Source organism: Falco biarmicus, chromosome 5 (assembly GCF_023638135.1).
Source record: "Falco biarmicus isolate bFalBia1 chromosome 5, bFalBia1.pri, whole genome shotgun sequence".
NCBI classification, from domain to species: Eukaryota; Metazoa; Chordata; class Aves; order Falconiformes; family Falconidae; genus Falco; species Falco biarmicus.
The window spans coordinates 86042788-86065971 of record NC_079292.1 but is presented as its reverse complement, the minus strand read 5'-3'; the positions used below and the strand labels follow the sequence as shown (position 1 = coordinate 86065971).

Here is a 23184-nt window from a genome sequence, read left to right as displayed (position 1 = left end):
ACACCTAAATCGGTTGTCAGTTTCCCCTGTTACACAGTATTTAGATGAAAGTCTTTCTATGGCAATGTACGCAGAGCCTGGAGTCCTAAAACCTGAGCCAATTAATTCACCCTACAAAGCAGGACGTATCTTTGGGTTATCCATATTTGTACACAATTTGTACGAAAATGTACGTTTGAACACAAATATCATCTTTGGGAATCTCAAAGCATTTGAGAAGAAATGAAAATGGTCTAAATGGCAGATGAAGGCAAAAATACTAAACGTTCTTCTTCACGACCACCAGGCAAAGAAGACGTGCCATCTTTTCGAAGGGAACACGAGGGAGCCGATGAGAAGCCAGCAGAAGGTGCACAGGCAGATGACAGTGGTGTCCGTGAGTACCTCCTGCCATTACATAGTGATTTCGATACTGAACCTACAGTAGCTTCTGGCTTCTCCCAACACTCACCCCTTCCTTATTAGTAAGTGTTCATCTTCAGTTACTGCTCTTGGTGTTGCCACATTTCATTTTGACTCTGGTCAAAGATGACCCCTTCCAGTGAATTTCTGGGCTGACTGCGGTGTCTATAATTCCCACTGTCCCTCAGCCCGCAAAGTGTCTCCCTGAAAAAGTTTGCTGCTCAAACCTGTCTCTGTAGCTAGTACTGCAAACAATTCATTAACTACGCCAGTCTCTTCCAGTCAAAGACCTGTATTTATGATTCTGTGATTTCTTACTTTAACATCTTTTTTACTTGGAATGCCTGTCCAGTGTCTTATTTCAGATGTTCTGCATGCCATCTAACACACTAGATCTAGGTACCATGGATAACAAAATCCACTAGTGAGTCTCCTGTGGAGCTTTGGATGGATTTTTTGGTGCTTATGCTGGTGCATTACTTCTGGCACTTGTTTGACCTTCCTGTTATACCTTTTTCCTGTTATAGGTTGTGCGTCTTTCCTTCCCCTAGCTTTTAAATTACATTTTTTTGAAAGCAGACTTCTCCCTACAATTAATGCTGAAAAGCAGGAAGTCCATTGTTGGACTGAAGGGATTTTTTTTTTACTACTGCAGAACTATGTATTTATTTAACATGGCATATATAAGCAAATTAGTCAAAGGAATTAATACCTACAAGTGTGATACCAATTGTCCTTTGCAGAAGAAAGCAAAACTAGTTTTCCAAAGGAATCACCAGCTCCAGAGGAACAGGAGGAAGAAGTGGAATCAGACACTGAGAGCATTGGTGAGTATTGCTTTCCACTGGGGAGATGTTGGCATGAACTTATAAACCCCACTACTTTCTAGTTTTTCATTTTTTCACTGTTACTGTTAGGAACATCTCAGGCCAGTGCCATCAAGTTACAGTGACTGAGTTTCTCTGCTCCCTTTCCATTGGCTTACCTTCTGTACTTTATTTTGCTCTTTCCCATGGCTGGTCTGTGACCCCTTTGATTGTTTTTCATAGAACACCTAGGAGAGAAAAAAATCGAGACAGGGTGAAAAGCTTACAAAATAGGTAATGGGGATTTGATCTGAGGTATCAAACTGAAAAGTACTTTTAACAAGTGCTTATGACCAGTTGGAAGTCAAGTTGACAGTATTCTGCACTGCAGTCCAGCGAAGAACTGCAGTGGGTCACACATTAGCAGTATGCCTTTTTGAGAACACTGGTGTCTTCTGGTGGTCTGTTGTATGTGTTTTTACTAATTGTTTTGTATAATGATGTGTGTTCAATAGCTACTGAAAAAAGACACTTTAGACTTCATTTGGTTTCTAAAGCTGAGACCGAAACACCAAGCAAATCTTGAACTAAGTCTTGAGTGTTAAACTGAATGTTTTTAAAAAAGGCGAAAAATTTTGAGAATGTAAATTCTTCATTTTTGGATATTCACAGTCAAGTTTTTAAAAGCCTGAGGGAGTGCTTGTTACAGACTGTTCAGGACAAATTGTTACTAAGACATGGTACCCCTGGTTTGAGCTATGGAACACCTATTACTCTGTCAAAGGAGGCAAAGAATGTGTGAATCCTTTCCTTTTGCAGTTAGGTGCAAATATCAGCAAGGAGCCTAAAATTTCTGGTGAATATAAATTTCCATTATGTTCCCTCTTCTGAGATGCAGAAGGTGATTTGGAAGAATGTGATAATAGTGAAGTACCCACAGAGGCACAAAAAAGGCCTGAGAAGGTAGAAGAGAAAATCCCAGAAGCTTTCTTCTATAAGTATGAAGATATATATTCACGGCCATTTGTCACTGATGACTCTGGGATACCCATTAACCTTCTTACTCTTAAGTATCCTTTCTGTCGAGGCTGTGCAAATTTAAAGCTAAAGATATTTAATATGTGTTCTTAAAATTGTACTTGTTTAATTTGGAGTAGCCTATGTGGCATTACTGGGATACCTTTGCTTGAGACACAGATAAGAATCCTGACCACTTATGGTTCTGGGTGAATTTAATCCTAAATGTTGTCTTGACCTCATAAACTTTTCTTACTGGACATGATGCTTACTGTTCTAAGTACTCATGTAGAACTAGGTCATGGACAAGGTGACGTGACCAGGCTGAAGACTAGCCTAAGAATGTCCCCTGCAAAGCTCTCCCTTTCTGTGTAGCCACACTGGTGTTCCCCAAGAAGCTGAGGGGAGGGCAGGAGAAGAGCAGCTGTGTACCTCATAATTCTTCACAGAACTACTAAGGGAGAAATGAGGAAGAAGCTGGGTAGATTTGTAGCCTTCTGCCCAGAAGACCTACACTGGTAGAATGAAGGAAGTGATGCCCATCAACTAAGAGCTACCATAAGTCCTTTGCTAGGTATGGTCAAATAGACTATGGTATGTGACTTTCACATGTGCTGGTGGTTTCCTCTGCAGACGTGGTTGCTTCTGAAGACAGGATTTTCCCTTCTCTGCGTCTGCCTGTAAACTTTTAGGGAAGTGAGCTTGAGCACTTCTTTGATTTGGTCTCTTCCCTGTGGAACAGTTCCTAATAATCTGATGCATGTTTCTTACATTTTGTTTGAAAAGAGAACACCGGTAGAATATGAATTCCTTGCAGCCCTTAAAGTTCCAGCAGAGCCAAGGGGTGTGCTTTGTAGTGGAAATGAAAGGATGGAATATGAACTTCAGAAGGTCTTCACTTGTGCCTTCCTCTCAGTTATAGGGGCTTGATATATTTTACCTTCACTGTATACTGAACAAAATGATTTCCTACCATCAGGCTTTTAGTCACCAGTTCCAATATTCCTGTTTCAGGTTTGGTTTAAGCATTTCTATCCACTTACTGGCTTTCTAGAAAAGTTTACTATCAAATCTTTTCCTTATTGAACTGTTCCCAGACATTCTTTTGGATACGACTGCACCAGAAATGTAAACCTGCTGATGATGGATAGCCAAACACTGCTGTATATAGCAGGCAACCAGGTGGTGCTCCAGGACCTGAAAACTAAGTCTCAGAGTTATCTCCGCAGCAGCAGCGGTGGTGGAATTGGGTTTATCACAGTACGGCTTTTGTTTCTTGTTTTAGGATGTTAGTCATTTTCTAGAAATTAAATGTTTGCTTGGTTGCCTGATGGGAGATTTCTACAGTTGCACATGTGTATACATAAGAAATTACGATATTGATTAAAGAATGTGTGGACCAGGCATCGTAGGCTACTCATCCCACTGATAATTGGCAGAGGACAAATATCTGCATACTTCAGTCCCAGGCTCAGGTACCTTAAAGAACGGACAAGTGCCATCTGGGATTAATTTTTAGCACTATTACAAGCTTATTGAAATATTTGGCTCATATCGACCCCTTTTTTTACTTTTTTTTTTTTAACACTTCATCTTCCTAGTCACAGCTGATACTAGTATAGAGTCTTGCTTGCAGTTAAAGTGTAGAAAATTGAGTCCTAAACAAATGAAGAGAAAATGTATCTGGTTTCACTCTAGTAAACTCTTACCGAGAGTTTCGACTCTCAAATGCTATCTCTGGATTTGAAGCATCTTACCCTGTGAATGGCTCTGCCATCTCTCAGTTTCATTCCCCATGAACAAGGCTTTTGGAATATCGGCCTCAGGCTGTTCTGCCCCATTGTAAGCAGCCTTTTCTGGGGAATCATAGTACGTCTTTACGTCTTCAGAACCATGCCATTGAGGATGGCTTTTCTGCTGAAGTAGATGGCTGCTGATGCAAATGCTGCTGTGGAGAGAGCAGCTGTTGGGTTGAGTGAAGTAGGAATAATAAAAGAATGAATAATAAAGCAAATTATTTCACAGTTAGTTATGGTTCCACATTACATGCGTAATATACCATTTTGTGTGCATAATGGCTTCATTCTGATGTTGAGCAATAGATTGGCAGTTGTTCAGAATAAATGCACAGAAAAATGCAACCTAGTATTTATAGCAATATCACTAATGAGTGAGTAAATACAATAACTCAGTAACTAGTAGGACAGAGACAAAAGTGTCATTACAGCATGCAACGGGACTTTTGCTTTTTCAAGGCACACCCTACTAAGCAGTACTTTGCAGTAGGAGAAAAAGGAAAGAAGCCAAACCTCATCATCTACGAGTATCCTTCACTGAGGCCCTACAGAATACTGCGAGGTAGTGTAAAAAGTTCTATTTTCATTTTACACAAATGGGCCAGTGTTCATAGATCCCAGCAGATGGAGTAGTGGGTCACTTCAAGTTTAGAAGGAAATACAACCTTTTGGTCCTTCACAGCAGAATAGGAAACAATGGATTCAAGCTTTTTCATTATTGCAGGGGAGGAAACTTTTGTTTAGTAGGAATAGCCAACTGAGAGCTATTACCTAGTGAAAAAAATGTTGCTTGTATGTTTCTTCAGGTGGAACAGAGGAAGCCTATGTTTTTGGCGATTTCAATCATGCTGGCACTTTGCTGGCCAGTGTTGGAAGCAGCCCTGACTACACGCTGACTATCTGGGACTGGAAACAAGAAAAGATTGTGTCGAGGTCAAAAGCTTTTTCACAGGATGTTTACAAGGTCACATTTTCAGCTGGTAATGAGGAGCAACTAACTACATCTGGGGCAGGACACATCAGGTACATTTACAGAACAGAATTAATAAATAAATATAACCTCTAAATTCAGAATAGGTAGAAGTCTTTCAGCCAGTCACCAAGTCTTTTAACACTTTTGCTGTCCAGAAAGGATAATGCTTGATGTTGAGTGTTGGTGCCAGTGGCTCCATTCTTGTAATTTCAACAAGTACTGGAAAGAAGTAATAAAATATATATATATATATATATGCCTTCTTGCTGGTAACATAGCATATATGCCTCCTGTGCCTTCTGGGCTTTCTACCTTTGATCTCTTGATCTGCTGTTTGGGCAGCCGTTAAAAGTGGTTGCCAAGTTATGGATCAGAAACCTTCTGATACCACCAAAAAACTGCAAGGAAGCTTTACAAAAGATAGGCTTCCATGCACGCCCTTCTCTGGTAAGTTCATGGATACTTTTGTAATAAAAAATAAGCCACAACTTTTGGGACAGGGATTAGTTGTGTGTTCTGTATTTATCTAGTGTTCAATGTTAACACAGCAGAAACTTAAGATATGAGTTGGATGCTGTTGTAATGGAAATTATACCTTTAAAATTACAACGCATCTAAAGTTTCTTTGAATTTTAACAGAGGAATCAGATCAAAATCTGAGGTTTGTTCTATAGTTTGGTTGCAATAGCAAATGGCTTTTTCAGCCCCCCAAAATGTGGTTTAGAATACATTATGGAAATCAGACAAAACTCTTATAAACTTTCTTTTGAATCAATAAACTATCAATAAACTCTGACATGGCTTTTATAACATGGTAAACATGACCTCTCACCCAAATGTGGTCTCATTTTCCAACACCTGTCTTAAATGTGATGTGTCCTGCAACACAGTGAAACATCCCTAATTGCAGTAGGTATTCATTTTTTCTGTAATGCAGTAATATAAAGTTATATTTTATACCGATAAAAATACAATGATTAAATAGAAATAGCCATGAAGATCTAGGATAAAACCTCGGTGTCACTGAGATTTTGTAGTCAAGCTGAAATTCATGGGGGTGCTTGCATGAAATTCCATGAAGACCTTAGTCCCTTGGATTTACAAGGCTGAGCATCATACACTGGAGATGAGTAAAATGCATATCCCTAACTACATGCATTGGCTGCAGCTGGAAAGGTGTAGCTATGCATTTTACACTTAGAAATTATAAATAGTAGTTTAATCTTCATTCTGCCCATTCCAAATCCTTTTTCTAGCTTTTTCACAGGGGTAGTGTAAGGAAATATTTGTGTAGCTACAAAGCTTTATCTCATTTTCAAAAGAAAAAACCCAAGGCTTTCTGTGAAAAAGAGTAATAATTGAATGGCTTTTATCTCAGAGGCATCCCGGGTAAGATTATTACAATGTCTGCGAGGGACTGAAGAGTGTGTTGAAGAAGCCTTGTATCAGAGAGGGATGGGGGTTTTTTTTATGTTCAGGTTCTGGAAGATGGCTCTCACATTCACTGGTCTCAAGTTACAAGGAGCTTTGGGCAGGTTTGGAAAAACAGCAGTGACCGACATTATAGGTTACGTGGCGCTGCCTGATGGGAAGGTAAGTAAGAAAAAGCTTAATTGATTTTATGTTCCCTCTCAGGTTTTGATACAAAGTCTGCTGAGTAAGTTGGAGAATCGCTATTTGCTTCAAAGTGTTTTGATTTAGACCCTTGATGCACTGCTCTGATAAGCTAATATTGACATTAATTTGCCAAAAACCTGTCTTGTTTTGTAATAATTGAAAAGTGCGGTCAGTATTGTAATTCCCAGACAATATGTCTCTGTTGGCTTGGAGCTGAGCCTCCTCTAATGGGCTAGTGAATACATTAGTGTAAAGGAATACAAAGACTGTTAGCCCTAATCTTTAACCATTTCAGTGCATGTAAATTATGTCAGATTGCTAAAAAGTTGAATCTTCTCACCCTTTACACTTTCTCTTGCAAATATCTGTAGATTGCTATCGATCTATTGCTTTCATGGAAGGAAGCCACAAATGTTAACCAGATTCATGCCAGTGTTTCTGCATGGTTAAGTGCAGGTGCTTATGTGCTTATCTTCATTTTCATTGAAGGTTATCTCAGGGACTGAGTGGGGCAACTTGCTGCTTTGGGAAGGGGGGCTCATTAAAGTGGAGCTCTGTCGAGCTGGACACAAGCCCTGTCACAGTGGCCCTGTCAGCCAGTTAGTTCTGGATGAGGGAGAACTTGTCACTGTTGGAAAAGACGGCTTCATTCGGGTGAGTTTTTCTTCTGCTCTGCCTTTAGGTGTGTGAATTTGTGGTCAGCAGGTAAATGTGACGGATTTTTTCTTTACCAGGGCTTATTTTTGGAGGCAATTTTGCAGTGCAGCTTCTTTGAGGATGAATTTTTAGAACAAACAGAATATAAGCACATCTCCATAGTGTATATGTTTGAATTGGATCATGTTCACACAACATTCTCTGTTTAATAGTAGTGAATAAATCACCTTTTACTCTTGTAAATCAAAATATTTTTCAGTGATTGTCTAACAGCTTTGTTTTTGTCTGCATTCTAACTTTTTGTGTGTGTAGTTTTTGTTAATCTTTATAATTTTCAGACCTATTAATACAGTGGTTGTTATATTGAAGGATAAGCTACAGCAAGATTTGAAATTAATTTTCTGAATATTTGAAAGCTCAGATTATTAATGTTAAAATTACATAGAAATTAACTAGCATCTCAGAGATACATATACTGAAATAGAAGAACAATTACAAGAAAAAACATTCTGAAATTAACATATAATTGTAGAAATTAAGGTAAAAAAGTTTGCTGTATCCATATGCCAGTTTCTGATCTCACCTGTCAGTTGTCAAGAATTTTGAAGTCTTGTTTTCCTGCTCTTTAAGGGAAGACAGTGTATATGCTGATATGTGAAAGACTCCAAATAATCAACGGGAAGCTGTCCTGTGGATGGGACAGTGGAGGGTTTCAAACATGCTAGAGTAGTTGTTGTGTTTTATAAAGCGATGTTACCCCATTAGGAAAATTCACTCGGTTAGAAGGGTGCCAAATGATGTCTTGTCCTTATCCCGCAAAGCAGAACATGGATGTGTTAGATTTCACATTCTTCTGTGCTGCCTCAGTATGAGCAATGCCGAGAGGACACAGATATCATTTACTCTCTCTAGTTCCAAGGCTGCCATGTGTAGCTCTGCTAGTGCCGAGGCTGAACTTAAGCTACTGGTGTTTCAGCATTGGACAGAGAACTTCTACGTGACTTTGCATTGCACCCAAATGTATCAGATAATAGTTGCCAATTTTCACTGTTTTAGGTTACATTCAAACCAGCAAGGCAGATATGACAGGTTTCACGCTCTTCATGTAGAATCTCCGCTCCTCTGGTTTCTTAGAATTACAAATTTCCATATTAATTGTGTATGAAAACATAACTTGGCCTTATTACCCCCACCCCCACCCCCACCCCCTTTTTATTCATATTTCCAACGCCATGAAGGTGTGGAACTTTGAGATAATAGATGCTGCTGATTCGGTGGATGATACAGGGTTACTGGAGGTGGAGCCTATGAATGAACTTCATGTTGGCAGGAACGTCAGCCTGAGTTTCATGTCAAAAGTTCATGACAGTGGACAACCTGTTTGGTATGCTCAGGTAAGATACACTCATGTACATACATTTCTGTGGAGAAGCACGGAATGAGGGAGGTGATGTTAAGTAACAGCAGGAGTCCATTGCAGATCAGTACATTTCTTGTTGGTAGAATTCAGTCTTCTTCTTTATATATATATATATATAAAATCTTCAAAAATATAAAATCTTCTTCTTCCTTCAAACACTAGGAACAGGCTTCCTAGAGAGGTGGTTGATGCCCCATGCCTGATGGTGTTTAAGAGGCATTTGGACAATGCCCTTAATAATATGCTTTTGGTCAGCCCTGAAGTGGTCAGGCGGTTGGACTTAGATGATCCTTGTAGGTCTCTTCCAACTGAGCTGAGCTATGCTATGCTGTATTTTCAGTGTATAGTAACACGTGAGACTTTGGCTTTCAGAGCCAGAATTACATAACAGGAGAATGTCAAAAGGTATTGTCCAAGTTCTGTTATCATGGACTGATGGATAGGACTGATAGGACCAACATCACCACATTTAGTCATTTCATTTTCACAGTAATAATCATGAAGAAATTTTTAAGGAGTTACCATGGGCAATTTTATTCAAATTGAGTTTGAAAATATTCAAATTAAGTGTTTTGTTTTTTCTTCTTGAGGACACCAATGGAGCGATCTGGAAGCTGGATTTAACTTTTTCAAATGTGGTAAGTTTGTTTTCTTTTTCTTTTTTCTGGTTTCTTCAATTCCTTTGCAATAGCTTTCTTTAACTATACTGGATGCCTTTGCAATTAAGTTTATGTTTTGTAAAGCTGTGCAGTTGAAAATTATACTACCGAAACATTTTTTTTTCTTAAAAATACCTTTTTATAATGTTATTGATTATAATGATGTGTAGAGTTATAAAAAATAATTTGATTTTTGAGTCCTGAAATTTTGCTGCCAAATTCAGGTTACCTTAAAGGATTTTTTTTTCCCTCATGAACTGATAATAAAAGTTGCATGGATGCAAGAAATTAGTTCAAGGAGTATTGATATATCTTATCTAGATAGGTGTTTGAAACAATCCTTACTGTTGTGTCTACATTATATAAACAACTAGGAAAAACAAGGAGAAGGTTAATGCACGTCACATGTTTTATCCTACTGGTTATTAGTGTTACTGCTGGAGATGTTTTTGATGGAGAAATAGATGACACAGTTAAAATGGGGGCATTTAATTTTTGCTCCCAAACATATTAAAGTAAATGGGAAAAATCCCTTTGAGTGGAATAAAGTTCTTTGGCAACAGGTAAAATTATGTCCCAATAATTTTATGGTAAATAAAAGATGTACAAAGCATACTATAAAAACTAATGAAAAAAAAGTGTAACAAAACCTAAATTTCCTTGGATGATGAATTGATTTCCCAGGTAGCATAAGCCGTAGGCTTGAGACCATTTTCTTTGCCTTCAGCGCAACAGCTTTTTTGAAAAATACTGATTCCAAGTCTGAAATCACTTCATGAAAGGCATTTCTCTTTATTTTCACACAGAAAATGGTGGAATTTTAAATGAGCTTAATGTTCCTACACTAATTTTCCTGATAATCTCCCTAGGAACATTTAAATAAAAAAAAAGGGGGCATGGGAATTGCATATAGGTCCCTCATACATGCTGAATTTTATTCACACAAACAGCACTTGTCTAGATTTTTCAGGTTTGCTGTAGGTGTGGCTGTAATACCTTTTAAGTGCAGCTCCAGAATGCAGCAGAATTTCAGTTCTTCTGTTTTGCACTGCAGACCCGTGATCCAGAGTGCCTGTATACCTTCCACTCTGGAAGAATTGAGGCTATGAGTGTCTCTCCCGTTACACACCTTATGGCCACCACTGCTCTCGACCGTAAGTATACTATTCCTTTCCTCTCATACCACTGTAATTATTGTTTTTGAATGATGCTTGGTTTGGAACTATTCTGTTTTGAACTGAAGTTAGGTATTCGCTCTTGAAAGGTCACATTACAGACAATTATTATTCCTGGGATCAGTTCTTTAATAGTTAAGACAAATCATTAATATTTTGAAATAATGCATTAAGACTGCTTCATCCTAAAAGCCTGGGATTTTAATAAGAGAAGTTTTAATGGGAAACTTTGTAAATTCTGTTCGTTCTGAAGGAACAGCTGAAAAGATGAGACATTTGGCTTGAATAACAGCACATGTATTCAAGGCTCTGGACTGATAAGTGTTGGGATTTTTGTTTTGTAAGGAATTACATACGTCTCTAGCATTGTGTAAGTCATTGTGAATATTAATATTTGTGGCTTTCTTAGAAAATGCAATAGCTATCATGCTCTCAACAACAGCTAATGTAATTATAGACGTATTTTTTAAACTTATATAAATTTTGCAATTTACGCCTCTCACAGTTAGCTTTATCTTGCTTTAAAGAGGAACCCCTGGCTAGAACATTAACAATGTCATTTACACTTCTCAAAAAATGCTACAAGGTCTTAAACTCAATTCTTGTCAGCAGTATCTTGGCATTTGTCTGTATTATACAATGTACATGCTCTTCTAGCCTGAAGACAAACTCCTACCAGCTGAGCAAATGACACTTAGGATATATGCCAGCTGGAATGGAATTTTATGCAGGCCAATATGTGTGTCTAAGAATCTGTTAATTTCACCTCTGGTGAAACTGGCTTTTCTTTGGACAATCTCCCATTTTCATCCACTTAAATATTTTTCTCCCTAGGCAATCCCAAGCAATAGCGTGTTATCTTTTCCTGTGTTGTCAGTACACATTTTCCTTACAGTATGCCACAGTTCTGTGATTGCTTGAAAATTATGCATGGTGGTCAGCATGGGACTTCTTTTTACAACCCTCAGCCCCAACAACTCTTGGGAGCCTTTAATTAAAGAGTGAAGAAAGCTGATGTTTTGTTCATGAGCACCATGCTAGCTGTGGTACCCTGTAACCCTCAGTCATGTCTTTCCAGGCAGGCAATTGATACTCAAAGAGAAAAGCTAATAACATTGTATCCAGCTTTTCATTCAAATAAATAGACATTTCTCTGTAAATCTTACATGTAATTGATGCTGCAAGAAATAAAATTCTTACTGTCTCCTTGCCACACAGGGTCAGTGCGTATCTATGATTTCATCAGCAACAGTCAACTGAGTGAAATTAAGTTTAAACAAGGAGGAACAGTGCTGACGTGGGCACCTTGTGTTGTGAGTTTTTGCTAGTGTGCTAACAAAAATTCGTAAGGGGCCTATGAGCCTGCCAGCATCAAGAAAGTTGCTCACCATACAAGACCTTAAAGAAGTCAGTGTTAGGCCATGGTGGAGTTTACTGTAGTGTGTGTGTGTATATACATGTTTATATGTATATATATAAAAAGTTTGTGGAGTAGCATGTATGTATATAGCATCTGTACAGTTTGACTTTACTATGAATTATCAGGTATCCTACTTTGTGTCTTCCTGAGATTTTAAAATCAGATCTCAGTGTGCAGTCTCAGGAAGTAGTTTTAGTTTATAGAGTAACAGCTTCTATTTAACCCATGCAGAGTAACTGCCAATTAACATGAGTTAGTTAACACATTTTGAAATGACAGCCCAGACCATCCACAAACATTTGGAGATAAATCATAAAAAATTGTTGCCAGAACTGATCATTTGTGGAGTGTGGAGTCTATCACTTTTAGACATATTTGCTAATTTTAATTAAAATAGTGTCTAGTTATGTTTTTGAGGAAACATAGCAAGTCTGGTGGATTAATTATAAGCAGATTTATGGAGGAAAGTGCTTACTTGAATTTCCAAGGTGAGGGTAGCACTGGGACAGTGCTCTTGTAACTGTAATTCTGGCCATGCAGACTTTCAGGGATGCTCTTACGTGATGATCTATACATTCAAGAGATAAGCTGACAGCCACAATAAATTGTACAGCATTAGAAAACTGGCTCAGTTCAGTTTTACAAAAATTGGTACTAAACACAGCCAGAAAAATCAAGGGTACTTAGTCTACCTTGCTGCATTTAAAATCTCATTAGATACTTACACATAGCTTAAGGTGCTCAAATGTATTTGAAAAGTCTGCACTATTAATTCAAGAGAATTTCATTCGACATACTTTGAAGCATCTGTATAGCAGAATATCCTCATGGACAAGCTAGCAATGTACAGGTTAGATAAGTGAACAGTGACATAGATTTAAGACTGCCCAAATGGCTGGGCCCTGGAGAGTAGTGGTCAGCAGCACAAAGTCCACTTAGAGGCGAGTCTCTAGCGGAGTACCCTAGGGGTTATTATGGTGCCAATATTCTTCATTAATTACCTGGACACTGGAACAGAGTGCATCCTCAGCAAGTTTGCAGATGATACAAAACTGAGAGGAGTGGCTGGTACTCTAGAGGGTTGGGCTGCCATTCAGGGGGATCTGGACAGGCTGGAGAATTGGGCTGAGAAGAATCTCATAAAATTCAGCAAGGGAAAATGCAAAGTCCTGCATCTGAGTAGGGATAACCCCAGGCAGCAGTACTGCCAGGGGGCCTACCAGCTGGAACACAGTTCTGCAGAGAAGGATCTTGGGATCCTGGGGGACACCGAGCTGACCATGAGCTAGCAATGCACCCAGAGAAGTCCAACAGCATCCTGGGACCCAACGCCTTAGGAAGGGTGTTACCATCGGGTTGTGCGAGGTGTTCCTTCCCCTTTACTCAGCACTGGGAAGGCCACATCTGGAGTGCTGGCTGCCTAGTAGAGAAAAGATACGGAATCAATGGAGTTAAACACAGAGCCATAAATTTGGGGTCCATGAGTGACTCCTGTTAGTCATTTACTGAGCAATGCTATTGTACCCCTGTTTATTACAGAGGGGCTTTTTAACTTAAGACGTCACAGGCAAATCTCCCCAGACAACGGGAAGACAGTTACCCTCAGCTCCTTTCAGGAACAATAAACTTTTTCATAACAAAGATTATACTTTTTGCCCAACGCTCACAGAGCTTATCCATTCACTCTCATCTCTTTACACAGCAGTTCTCATTCTGGTCTCATTTCTGGTGTGCATTAATATTGATCAGTGCTATGTCTGGAGCTGGCTCAGCTTGTAAATCCCTTTCAAGACACTACCATGTATGGCTAATATTAGCAAAACCTGCAAGTCCAGCAAGATTCAGCTACCACACAGGCCTGTTTCTGCTCACTCTTCTCTCTCACAATATAAGCCTGTCTACATTGTTAGCAATTGGCTTACCTACAGGGCCTATGGTAAAGACTCCATAGCCTCCTTTTTCCATCTCAAGTAGCTATTGACAACTGTATTTTACATGGAGTCAGCCAGACCCAAGTCTGTGCCGTCACCTCTTCAAAAATCATACCCACATTCAATGCCCAATATTATATTCAGGGTAATGTAGTAATTCCTTTTTTGAGTTCTAACTCTTCTGCTTAAGTGCTGTATATCAGTATGAATTACCTCTTCCTCAGACATTACAACCACATTGTCATTAATATTTACAGTCTCAGTGACATTTTATCAGTAAAAAAACCCCAAACAATCCAAACCAAATAACCCCCAGTTCTCCCACTCCCTTTATGGTAGCATATTAGAGAGAATAAACCACATTTCCCATGTATGAAAGATTCTTTGTGCTTTAGCAACACCGCCATGTAAGATGAGTTACAGGTTTAACACCACAGTGTGTGCCGTACAGATTCTTATTCTAAACTCTCAGATGTACACTGTGATTTTTTTTTCTTCATTTTTCCACTCAAAGGTAAATCCTGAAGGAGGTCTAATTGCTGTGGGGTTTGAAGATGGTGTTGTCCGCATAATTGAAGTTTACGATCCCAAAGGACTGCCTGTTCTTGCAGGACAGACCAATACAGAGAATGCAGAGATAAGTCTGAAACAGGCTTTCAAACCTCACGCCGCTGCAGTTACAGCCTTGGCATACGAACGAAATGGAGATGTGCTTGCCACAGGGGTACGTGCCACTTCTTTTGTTTATTTTTATTAAGCCACAAATGTAGAGATTATTTAAAGAGATAAGGTAAGATAAGGTAAAGTTTCTTTACTGACGACACAATTATACTTCTGTTATTGCTGTTGATCGCTTCTTGTAATTCTCTGCGGTGCTGGGGGAAGAGAAGGCTCTGTTTGCACTCACATTGGTTTTCCTGAAGGAAAGCAACCACGCAATCCCTACAATTAATTTTGTGAATTACTGGACTGCTCAGTGTGGTTTCTGTAATCCCCTTTGAAGATGGATTTGGTTCATTTTGGAACTAGTTTAGTAGTGTCTTGGAATTAGTAAAAGAATTCGTACGCCAAGGTTCATGCACCACCTTGGCAACATTCCAGCTGCTCCCCAGCACGGCTTGACCTTACAGCAGGATCAACCAGTCAGTTTGTCTGGTGTCTTTGTCAGCGTACATGCTAGTCTTTGAGATGATTTCCAGTCAATGTGGTATATCCTTTTAAAAGCTAGCCCTTAGCCGTGGTCAGTGCATTTGCAGTTACACATTCCTTGAGCTGAATCACCATGCATTTCACTTAATGCAGGATTTAAACTGCCATACATCAGTTGTGCACCCGTTCCGGATTTTCATGTTATTTGAGGAAATCAGCCTGTGCTGTCTTATCTGAAAAAAAACAGGCCTGAGCCTGAGCATTAAAGGAGCTCCTGGAGCAGAAGGCAGAAAACACATGGCTAGGGATGTCAGGTGAGGCCCATCAGGGCAGTTAAGTGGTGCACTCAAGGCCCTGTAGGAAGTTGGGCAGGGTTTTTATTTCCTCCCTGTAATCATCATGGAAATCAAATTCTAAGTTCCAAGGCACTTGTAAGTCCCCCTGTTGAGCCACAAAACATTAAACATTGGAAGTTTGTGTTTATGTCATAAAGTACCTACAGTCTTTTGAATTTTTGGTTAGCTTTGACTCAGTCATCATCTTTGGTTTTTTGGTTGGTTTTTTTTTTCATCAGAGTAAAGACAAAACTGTTTTCTTTTTTGCTGTTGGAGATAAATATGAGCCAATTGGATTCATCTGTGTTCCTGGGCCTGTGCAGGCATTACAGTGGTCTCCACCTTCTCATGTGAGTAATGCATGTTTGTTTTCTTTCCTTCCCTACAGTGTTAAAATGTCATTTTGAAAAGAACTTCCATTGTAAATAGATGAAGATCCATGACCCTAGCCATGTTCTCTATAGACAATGGAAAAGATGCTTTGCTACTTTATTCTTCGTGATGCTTCAGCATGACGGATAGGTTCTGTGTAGCTGTATCTTTGGTTTAGTCGCTTTGGACATATTTTGGACTTTGGATAATAAAGAACAGAAGCATGCAAACCACAAAATTTTGCTCAGCTTTTCCAGTTCCTGCCTTGAAGAAACAAACTTCTGCCTTAGCTTTTGGAAGGTCTTAGTCTTCTTTAATAAAAGAGGTATGTGAGCATTATTGCCTGTGCCTCTTGCCTATATTAAAACGGGCTTTCACAAAGTTTTCAGACCACATTAAGAAAGCTTTTGGGTGCCTCTTGGAATTCATACTCTGTTTGAAGTGTGTCAGTGACATATTCAAATAGATTCTTGCTAATATTTAAAACGTTTTATAAGGTTAGAGTAACATCTGAAATTGTGGTTAGTCTGGTATTATTTAGAGAGGAGATTGTTCGTTATATTTAGATGCTGACAAAGTGGCCAGCAAGCTACTTTATACTGGCGCACAGTGGCAAAGTGTAGCTGCTATTGCTTGTTCATGGGAACTGATAAGAACTCTGCTGGCAAAAGGACTCTTGTTGGTATGAACTCTAACTTACTGCAGAAATGACAGATCTTGATCTGACAGTTGCATTTTGAGTCCTTTCCTTGAGGGCAAGGTACTCCTACTTACTAAAAAGCACTCTGCATGTCTTTGATACGTTAGATTCTGCCTGAGTAATTTTGTCTACCAGTATCAGGTCTCCACTGCTAGATGTGAACACTTACTAAACATAGTACAAGCATCTGAGTGTTATGCTACTTTTTTTTTCTCTTTAAAAAGAAGCACCTTGGTGATTAAATACTGTACACTTAGTTAATGCATTTGTGAGGCTGAGATTTTATAGACACAAGAACCGTATAATTCGTAGTTAAGGTTTCCATCGCAACTCAAATATACCCTCTTTGCATGTTTTTAGTGACAGGTCAGGTAAAATAACCCTCTTTCGATTCTTCAGGTAGTTTATGAAAATTGAAACTAATACAGATTTGCCTTTTAAAATCTCAGAACAATAAATAATTACTACCCACACCTCACCTATTCTTCCTAACATTGCATTTTAAAGGGCCTGGCAGGTACCAGCAAAGAACAGACTCACTCAAAGCTAAAAAGCATTTGGCAAGATTCTGAGCCCAGTCATGGAGATACAAGGGATATATTAGTGCAGAAACATATGAACTTTCAAACAATTATCAAACCAAAACCTCAGCTCCTAACTCTTGGGTCAGAACCATTCTTTAATTTAACCAAACTCCCCAAATTTCATCATGCTGCTTCCAAGCTAGGCAGTTCAGAGTGATAGCTGTTTTCTATACGGCAAGGAATTCTTCAGTTCCTTAGCTTTGCCTAACATACACAGCATAAAAGAAGCTCACTGATTTCTGATGTCCATTTAAATAAGAGCAGAGTTAGAGTTAGTGCCTCCTGGCTGGAGCTTGGTTTTGTGCCTATGCATCTTCTGACTAACCTTCTCCCATTTCGCTCAAAATTCCATGTATACATCTGCCCTATAGTTGTATTTTTTGTGTTTTTGTCTAGGTGAAAAGGACGCTGCTTATCCTTTGTGAGAATGGCTTTGTTCTCCAGGTTCCTGCCCCTTCCCCTGAGGAACAGGATACAGTGTCTACCTACCAAATAAAAAACTTGCCAACGCAGTACTTCCGTTTTTGTAGTATTAAATCCCGAATCAAGGTAAAGAACTCCCCTGTAGCAGAATTTCATGCTTTACATTGTGCCAGAGGACAAAGTACACAAAAAGGTTTCTAGTCCCTGTATTGCATCGCAGGACGTTTGCTAAGTTTCTTGAAGGTGTAGGCCGGGTAGAGTCCATTTGTGGCTGAGTTTCAACGTCTGAAATTGCAAGTTGTTGTTTGTTTATTCAAATCACACTGAAAGCATGATGTCGATTTTGATTATAATCAGAAGATAGCATTAGTGAAAGGGAAAGCTAGTGTAGTGCATTAGTTCTCAGAATATTTTCATTTCGCTAATTTTCACAGAGCGTGTTTCTTGTGGTTGATGTTAGCCCTGTCGGAAATTCCTTTGAACAGTCATAAAACACCCATGTGGTCACTTTGAGGCAAACATGAAACGCCTTTTTTTTTTTTTTCTCCCCAACAATTATATATATTTTTAATTTTTTTAAAATATTATAATAACTTTAAAGGTGTGTTTTTTTAATTTCTGAATGACAACTAGCATTTTAGAAGATAAGCAGGGCCAAAGGAAAAGACTTGTGCTAACTCCCAGCTGTACTTAATTTTGTGAAATTAAAAAGCAAGCTGATGTTAGGCTCAGGAGCAGAACTCCAGTGAGCAGGCTCTCAGTCCCATGTTCAATCCAACACAGTCCAACAGCCTCTCTGGTTCTGTTCTTAACCTGTGATTTCTCTGCTTTCTCTGTTAACTCTTCTGTCTTCTGAGTGGTGCCTTACCGAATGTCAGGCAAAGCTTCATTTCTTGTGACAACTGGAAGGAAGTCAGCTTTCAGGCGAAAAATTTCTCAGTGGTTTTCTGACAGGAAGAACCACAAGAAACATCACAAAGCTATCATACATACGTAAGGAAAGACTGAAAGAATGTGTGTGGACTTTTGTTGGGGTGGTTTTGTTTTTTTACTCAAAAGAGAAGAATATTGTTGGGAGACACTATAAATCTTTAAAAACAGAAAAGTTTTCTGCAAAGAGAAAGAATATTAATTGCTCTCTTTTTCCTCTAGGAGTACATCAGTAATTAGTAAGTTGCAACAAGGATGTTTTAGGTTAGATGTAAGGCAAGATTTCTAACAGTAAGGGTGGTGAAGCACTAAAATAGTTTACATAGTGTAGAGTCCCCATAGCAGGAGATTTTTAAAAGGTAGATCAGGCAAACGTCAACTGATAATATTTAAGCTTTAGCCAATTCTGCTTTCAGGCAAATGAATGCTCTTTTGAGATCCTTTCCAGATCTTTCTCTATGATTTGCTATCTAATATCCTTTTAAAGAAGATTCTGTTTTAGAGAATGTTTGATGTTTGGTTATGCTAAGGTAGACTTGCATGGAAAAGGGTTTTTAAAGGTTTTCTAAATCTGCAAATGTCTCCCCTTCATCGTTTAGGAGAATTAAAGTCCATTACAGCTTCTCCCTTTTACTCTACATCAATGATGCAGTAGAACTTGGGAACTTGAGTTCAACTTTGCAGTGCTTTTCTTTCTCCTGGGCAGGCAGGGCACAGGGCTTACGAGTTCTGCAGAAATATTATGGTAATAGTGGTTAATATTGGCAGTAATCTCTCTGAGGAAATGCTAAAGCCTGGTTTTCATGCAGAATGGTTTCTGTCTCAAAGGACCATGAGCTAAAATACTTTGGAGGAGGGAAACGGGGGCTTTCCACTGGAGACTTCCATGAAGTCTGGTTGATAGTTGATGGAAAGAGAGATTTCTCTAGATATTCTGTATATATAATGCCAGGACCACCTTGGATTTCATTTGAGACTTTCAGGGAGTAATGGATGGAATGCCTTGGTTTCATGTCTCTGTGTTTCTCTGCTTCTTGTGATAGCTGGAAGAGGAGATCGCACTGAGAGAGAAAAAAAAGCAGGAGAAGGAGAAAGCAAAACTTGAATGGATAAAGCAGCAACAAGAGATGGGAAAGGAGGTAAAAGAAGAAGAACCTGAAGAGGAACCTGAAGAAGAAGAGCCATTGCCACCTCTCTACATACCGGAGGAGCCCAGTCCCATCCTCTGTGGGTTTTATTCAGCACCAGGAAAATTTCTGCTTTCCTTGGTAAATCGATTTTTATTTCATGTTGATGGGAGTACAAGATGTGACAACTTTCCCTTCACATCTGGGTGGCTTGGAAAATTGATTATTTGAAACCTGTCATCTCTAGGACATGGAATTCCCTTCATACTTGATAGCTTCAGGGATCTTTGTGATTAAGTAGTGTCACTCCAATTCACATTGTTCCGGAAATTTCCAATAGGTATGCTTCTTGGTGATGCCTGAATGGGCACAAATACTAAGCTGTTCCCTTACAAGCAGAAGGTAGAATCCTAACACATTGGTAGGATGGCTTGTAATGCCAGTAATTATGACAGATTTTTCTCTGTGGGTAAATAGAATCTCTAGATGTTTGGAAGTAACATTTTCTAACCTATTGTAGATCTTTAAGAAAGGAAGAATTCTGAAAACTGCATGTACCTGGTCAGCTGCTTCAGTATTCTTTTGTCACCATTTTATGTTCCTTCTCTTCTTCAGGGTGGGTATGACTCAGGGTTCCTCTATCATTGTGAGTTCTCACATGATCTCCAAGAAGACCCTGAAAACAGGAAAGACGAACCGTTTGAGGTGATTCCTATTGAGGACACTGACGACAATCCCATCCACCAAATCTCCTTCTGGTAAAACACTGTAGTGTAGCAGATAGCTTTGTGATAAAGCTTGATGAAATTGACATCCAAGAAAAAAAACTTGTAAGGGAGGAGGGTACACTGCTTTGCCCTTTTTTAATTGTGACTCAACTCTAGTATGCAGGAACTCTGGTTTTCCTGGCACTGAGTTTCACCTAAAATTCCTAATGGACACAATTGGCACTGTGTCTGACAGAATAGTTTAAAAAGCCCTTCAAAGATGAAAATGTCTGGTTTCTATTTAAAGACTGATTAGGACTCAAACATCCTAGATTTTAGAATTCCAGGAGAACCATTAGAAGTCTCTGCAAATTTGGATCACCAGAGCAGCATTTCTTTTTCATAGTTAGCAAAGAAGACACAGCCCTTGAGGAGAACATGGCCCTCCCTCCTTCTTGTGCAAAGAATACAGGCTTCTCAGGACATTTTGTGAACTGTATGAATGAAAATGGTGAACTGTTTTCAGACTCCCAGTATTAGGTTGCCTGTAAGGCTAGGCACGTTCTGCGTCTAAAGAGGCAGATTTAGTTCAGCCCTTAATCTACTGCATTCACCACCATCTGTACTAGATGGAGAAAAGGGAGGGGAAACTTGCTTTTCTAGCTTAGAACTTGGTGTCTGCTACCCTTCCCAATTCAGGACTGAGACCAGTTCCATGATACCCAGCAGGTGCTGGAACATTGCTGAGCAGCCAGTTCGCTGAAAAACATTTTGTAGCAGTATCACATATAGTTTAAATGGTCCAAATACTTTGTTTCCAGCTTACGGACTTGGGAAAGCTACATTTATTAAGCTTATTAGCTCTTTTCAAGTATCATGTTTTAAGTTGTGGCCTGAGTTGTTGCAAGTTGCTGGCTCTTAGTGTTTCTTGTTGCTTATTTGACAGTCCCAGCAGATTACTGATGTTCTGTGGGATGCAGAATGGCGCATTGCGGGTTTATCCTCTTCAGGATAAAGACCTCTCAGTGAATACCCTGAAGGAATACTGGTGCCTCAATGTACATGACAATGATTATGGCCAGATCCGGGGGATCTGTTCTAGTCATGACGATAGGTTTCTGATTACCTGTGGTGGAGATGGAAACATTTTTGCTTTCAACATCTTGTCTCCAGAGGATGTTCACAAAGAGCTAAAAGCCAAAATCCCTTCTCCTAGGGTAAGTCACTACAGTCTTTCGCTGAATTTGGCCTATTTACTGTGAAACTACTGCAGATGGGCAAAATGAAGTTCAACTATTTGCATCATACATTTTTCATAGCAAAAGCTGAAGTTTTCTAAAAAATTTGGAAGAATGGCTCTTGCAAAACATTTCCCTAATGAACAGACACTATGACTGCATTGTTCCTTCTCACTGTTTTGCGTATTTCTCCAAATAAACATAGAATATGCTGTTCATATGTAATATTCTGCAAGTCTTGTCCCACTCAAAGGTGTAGTCAGGTACGTTCCTAGAATGAAAGAACCACGAAAATTTGTCATACTTAAACCTGTCTTGGATTTAATTCCAGTAAAGTATGATTCTGCTCTAGATGGGCATTCTAGAAATAATGTTAGAGAATATGAAATGTGAGTTTCTCGGTGCATCTAGTACCATTCATATACAATTCACAAGTTGGATTTTTTTGAATTTGCAACATAGCACAGTGTGATGCTGATCCCATTGCTGTTTCACGTTTGGATAGCATTAGCAGTAATGATTTTACAGATGTCCTGTAATCACTGTAGAGCTCATCACCTGTAGCACGTTTGAACAGATGACATTCAGTAACAGTTCTACTGATAATACAGAAGATAGAGGTGTCAGGTTCCCTACTGAAAACATTCAGACTTTATAGAATTTTTTTAAAAATCTTGAGCACCTGAATTAAACAAATATAACCTGAAAGAAGAAGCGAGACCTGTTGAGTAAAGAAGTGCTATCACGCACAAGGGGTTTTTGAGCAGGTATGCATTCAGTACAGTTTAAAAGTCTTGAAAGGTCAACATAAAAATAATTGAAAGTTGAATATTTTTTTTAATGTTAGCTGGTAACTACATTTTGGAACATGCTTGATGAGGGAGACTGAGAGGAATTTGTGATTTTGGTTATTTAGTTAAATTGTTCTTGACTAGTTGGAATTCTTTACCAGTATCACAAGCATATATAGCACTGAGAATAGACCCAAAATTATCTTCTTAAACTGAGTGATTGGAACCTGTGATACCAGAGCCTTGCTAGCTCCACTATTACAAGTAGTGATTAATATACAATTATAAAGCATATATACAGTTCTATCATTTTGAGTATGTAAGTAGCTCTATATAAAGATCTTTATGGTTAATTTCTATTGTTCAGGCTAGCAACATTGCTTAATGACCATCGTAATAGAGTTTTTCCCTTATCAAAGTATATCTTCATTAAGTATTCTAGTTTTAAGTCATGTGGAAGATTTTAAATATTCCATCTTCATTAAACTTAATGAGATTCTTAGAGAATCAAATACAATTCTGCTGAAGCTAATTGAGTTAAATTACAGATCAATTTAGTATGACTGTATTCACTGTAGGGTGAGAGGCCCTCCCTCTTTTTTTTTTTTTTTTTTTTTTTTTGCACATGATTGCCTAGGGAAATGAGGCTTGTGCGACTGCAGTGTCCATCCATCTGTCATTCTTCACAGCTAATAATTGTGAACCCATTACGTAGTCAGCAGAAGCAAACCAGATTAATTACACATGTGACTTGGAATCAGCCCAGGATATGTTGTCTCTTGACAAGAGAATTGGGTTTGGTGGGTAGAGAACCAGAAATGTTATGGGACAGAGTGAAGTTAGGACAAGCAACACTATTATGGTTAGCGTTGGTGGGGAGGATATAGGATTGTGTCCTCTGTCCCTAAGACCTGTGCTTTGCTAGTTCTTTTACACATAAACCAACTTCATTGCT

The 23184-nt window shown here is 38.9% G+C and overlaps 1 protein-coding gene across 1 annotated transcript in view; it reads left to right on the top strand.

The window, feature by feature from the left end:
- Positions 1-237: 237 nt before the first annotated feature.
- CFAP44 (cilia and flagella associated protein 44) overlaps positions 238-23184 on the top strand; it is a 41762-nt gene continuing 18815 nt past the window's right edge. The window contains exons 1-18 of the mRNA XM_056340821.1: positions 238-376; positions 1146-1229; positions 2107-2278; positions 3323-3485; positions 4481-4583; positions 4828-5044; positions 6473-6587; positions 7101-7265; positions 8507-8662; positions 9279-9326; positions 10402-10501; positions 11741-11835; positions 14388-14597; positions 15597-15707; positions 17410-17562; positions 19410-19634; positions 20109-20251; positions 21147-21417. Of these exons, the coding sequence (XP_056196796.1) occupies positions 238-376; positions 1146-1229; positions 2107-2278; positions 3323-3485; positions 4481-4583; positions 4828-5044; positions 6473-6587; positions 7101-7265; positions 8507-8662; positions 9279-9326; positions 10402-10501; positions 11741-11835; positions 14388-14597; positions 15597-15707; positions 17410-17562; positions 19410-19634; positions 20109-20251; positions 21147-21417 (2670 nt within the window). The remainder of the gene's footprint in view (positions 377-1145; positions 1230-2106; positions 2279-3322; positions 3486-4480; positions 4584-4827; positions 5045-6472; positions 6588-7100; positions 7266-8506; positions 8663-9278; positions 9327-10401; positions 10502-11740; positions 11836-14387; positions 14598-15596; positions 15708-17409; positions 17563-19409; positions 19635-20108; positions 20252-21146; positions 21418-23184) is intronic.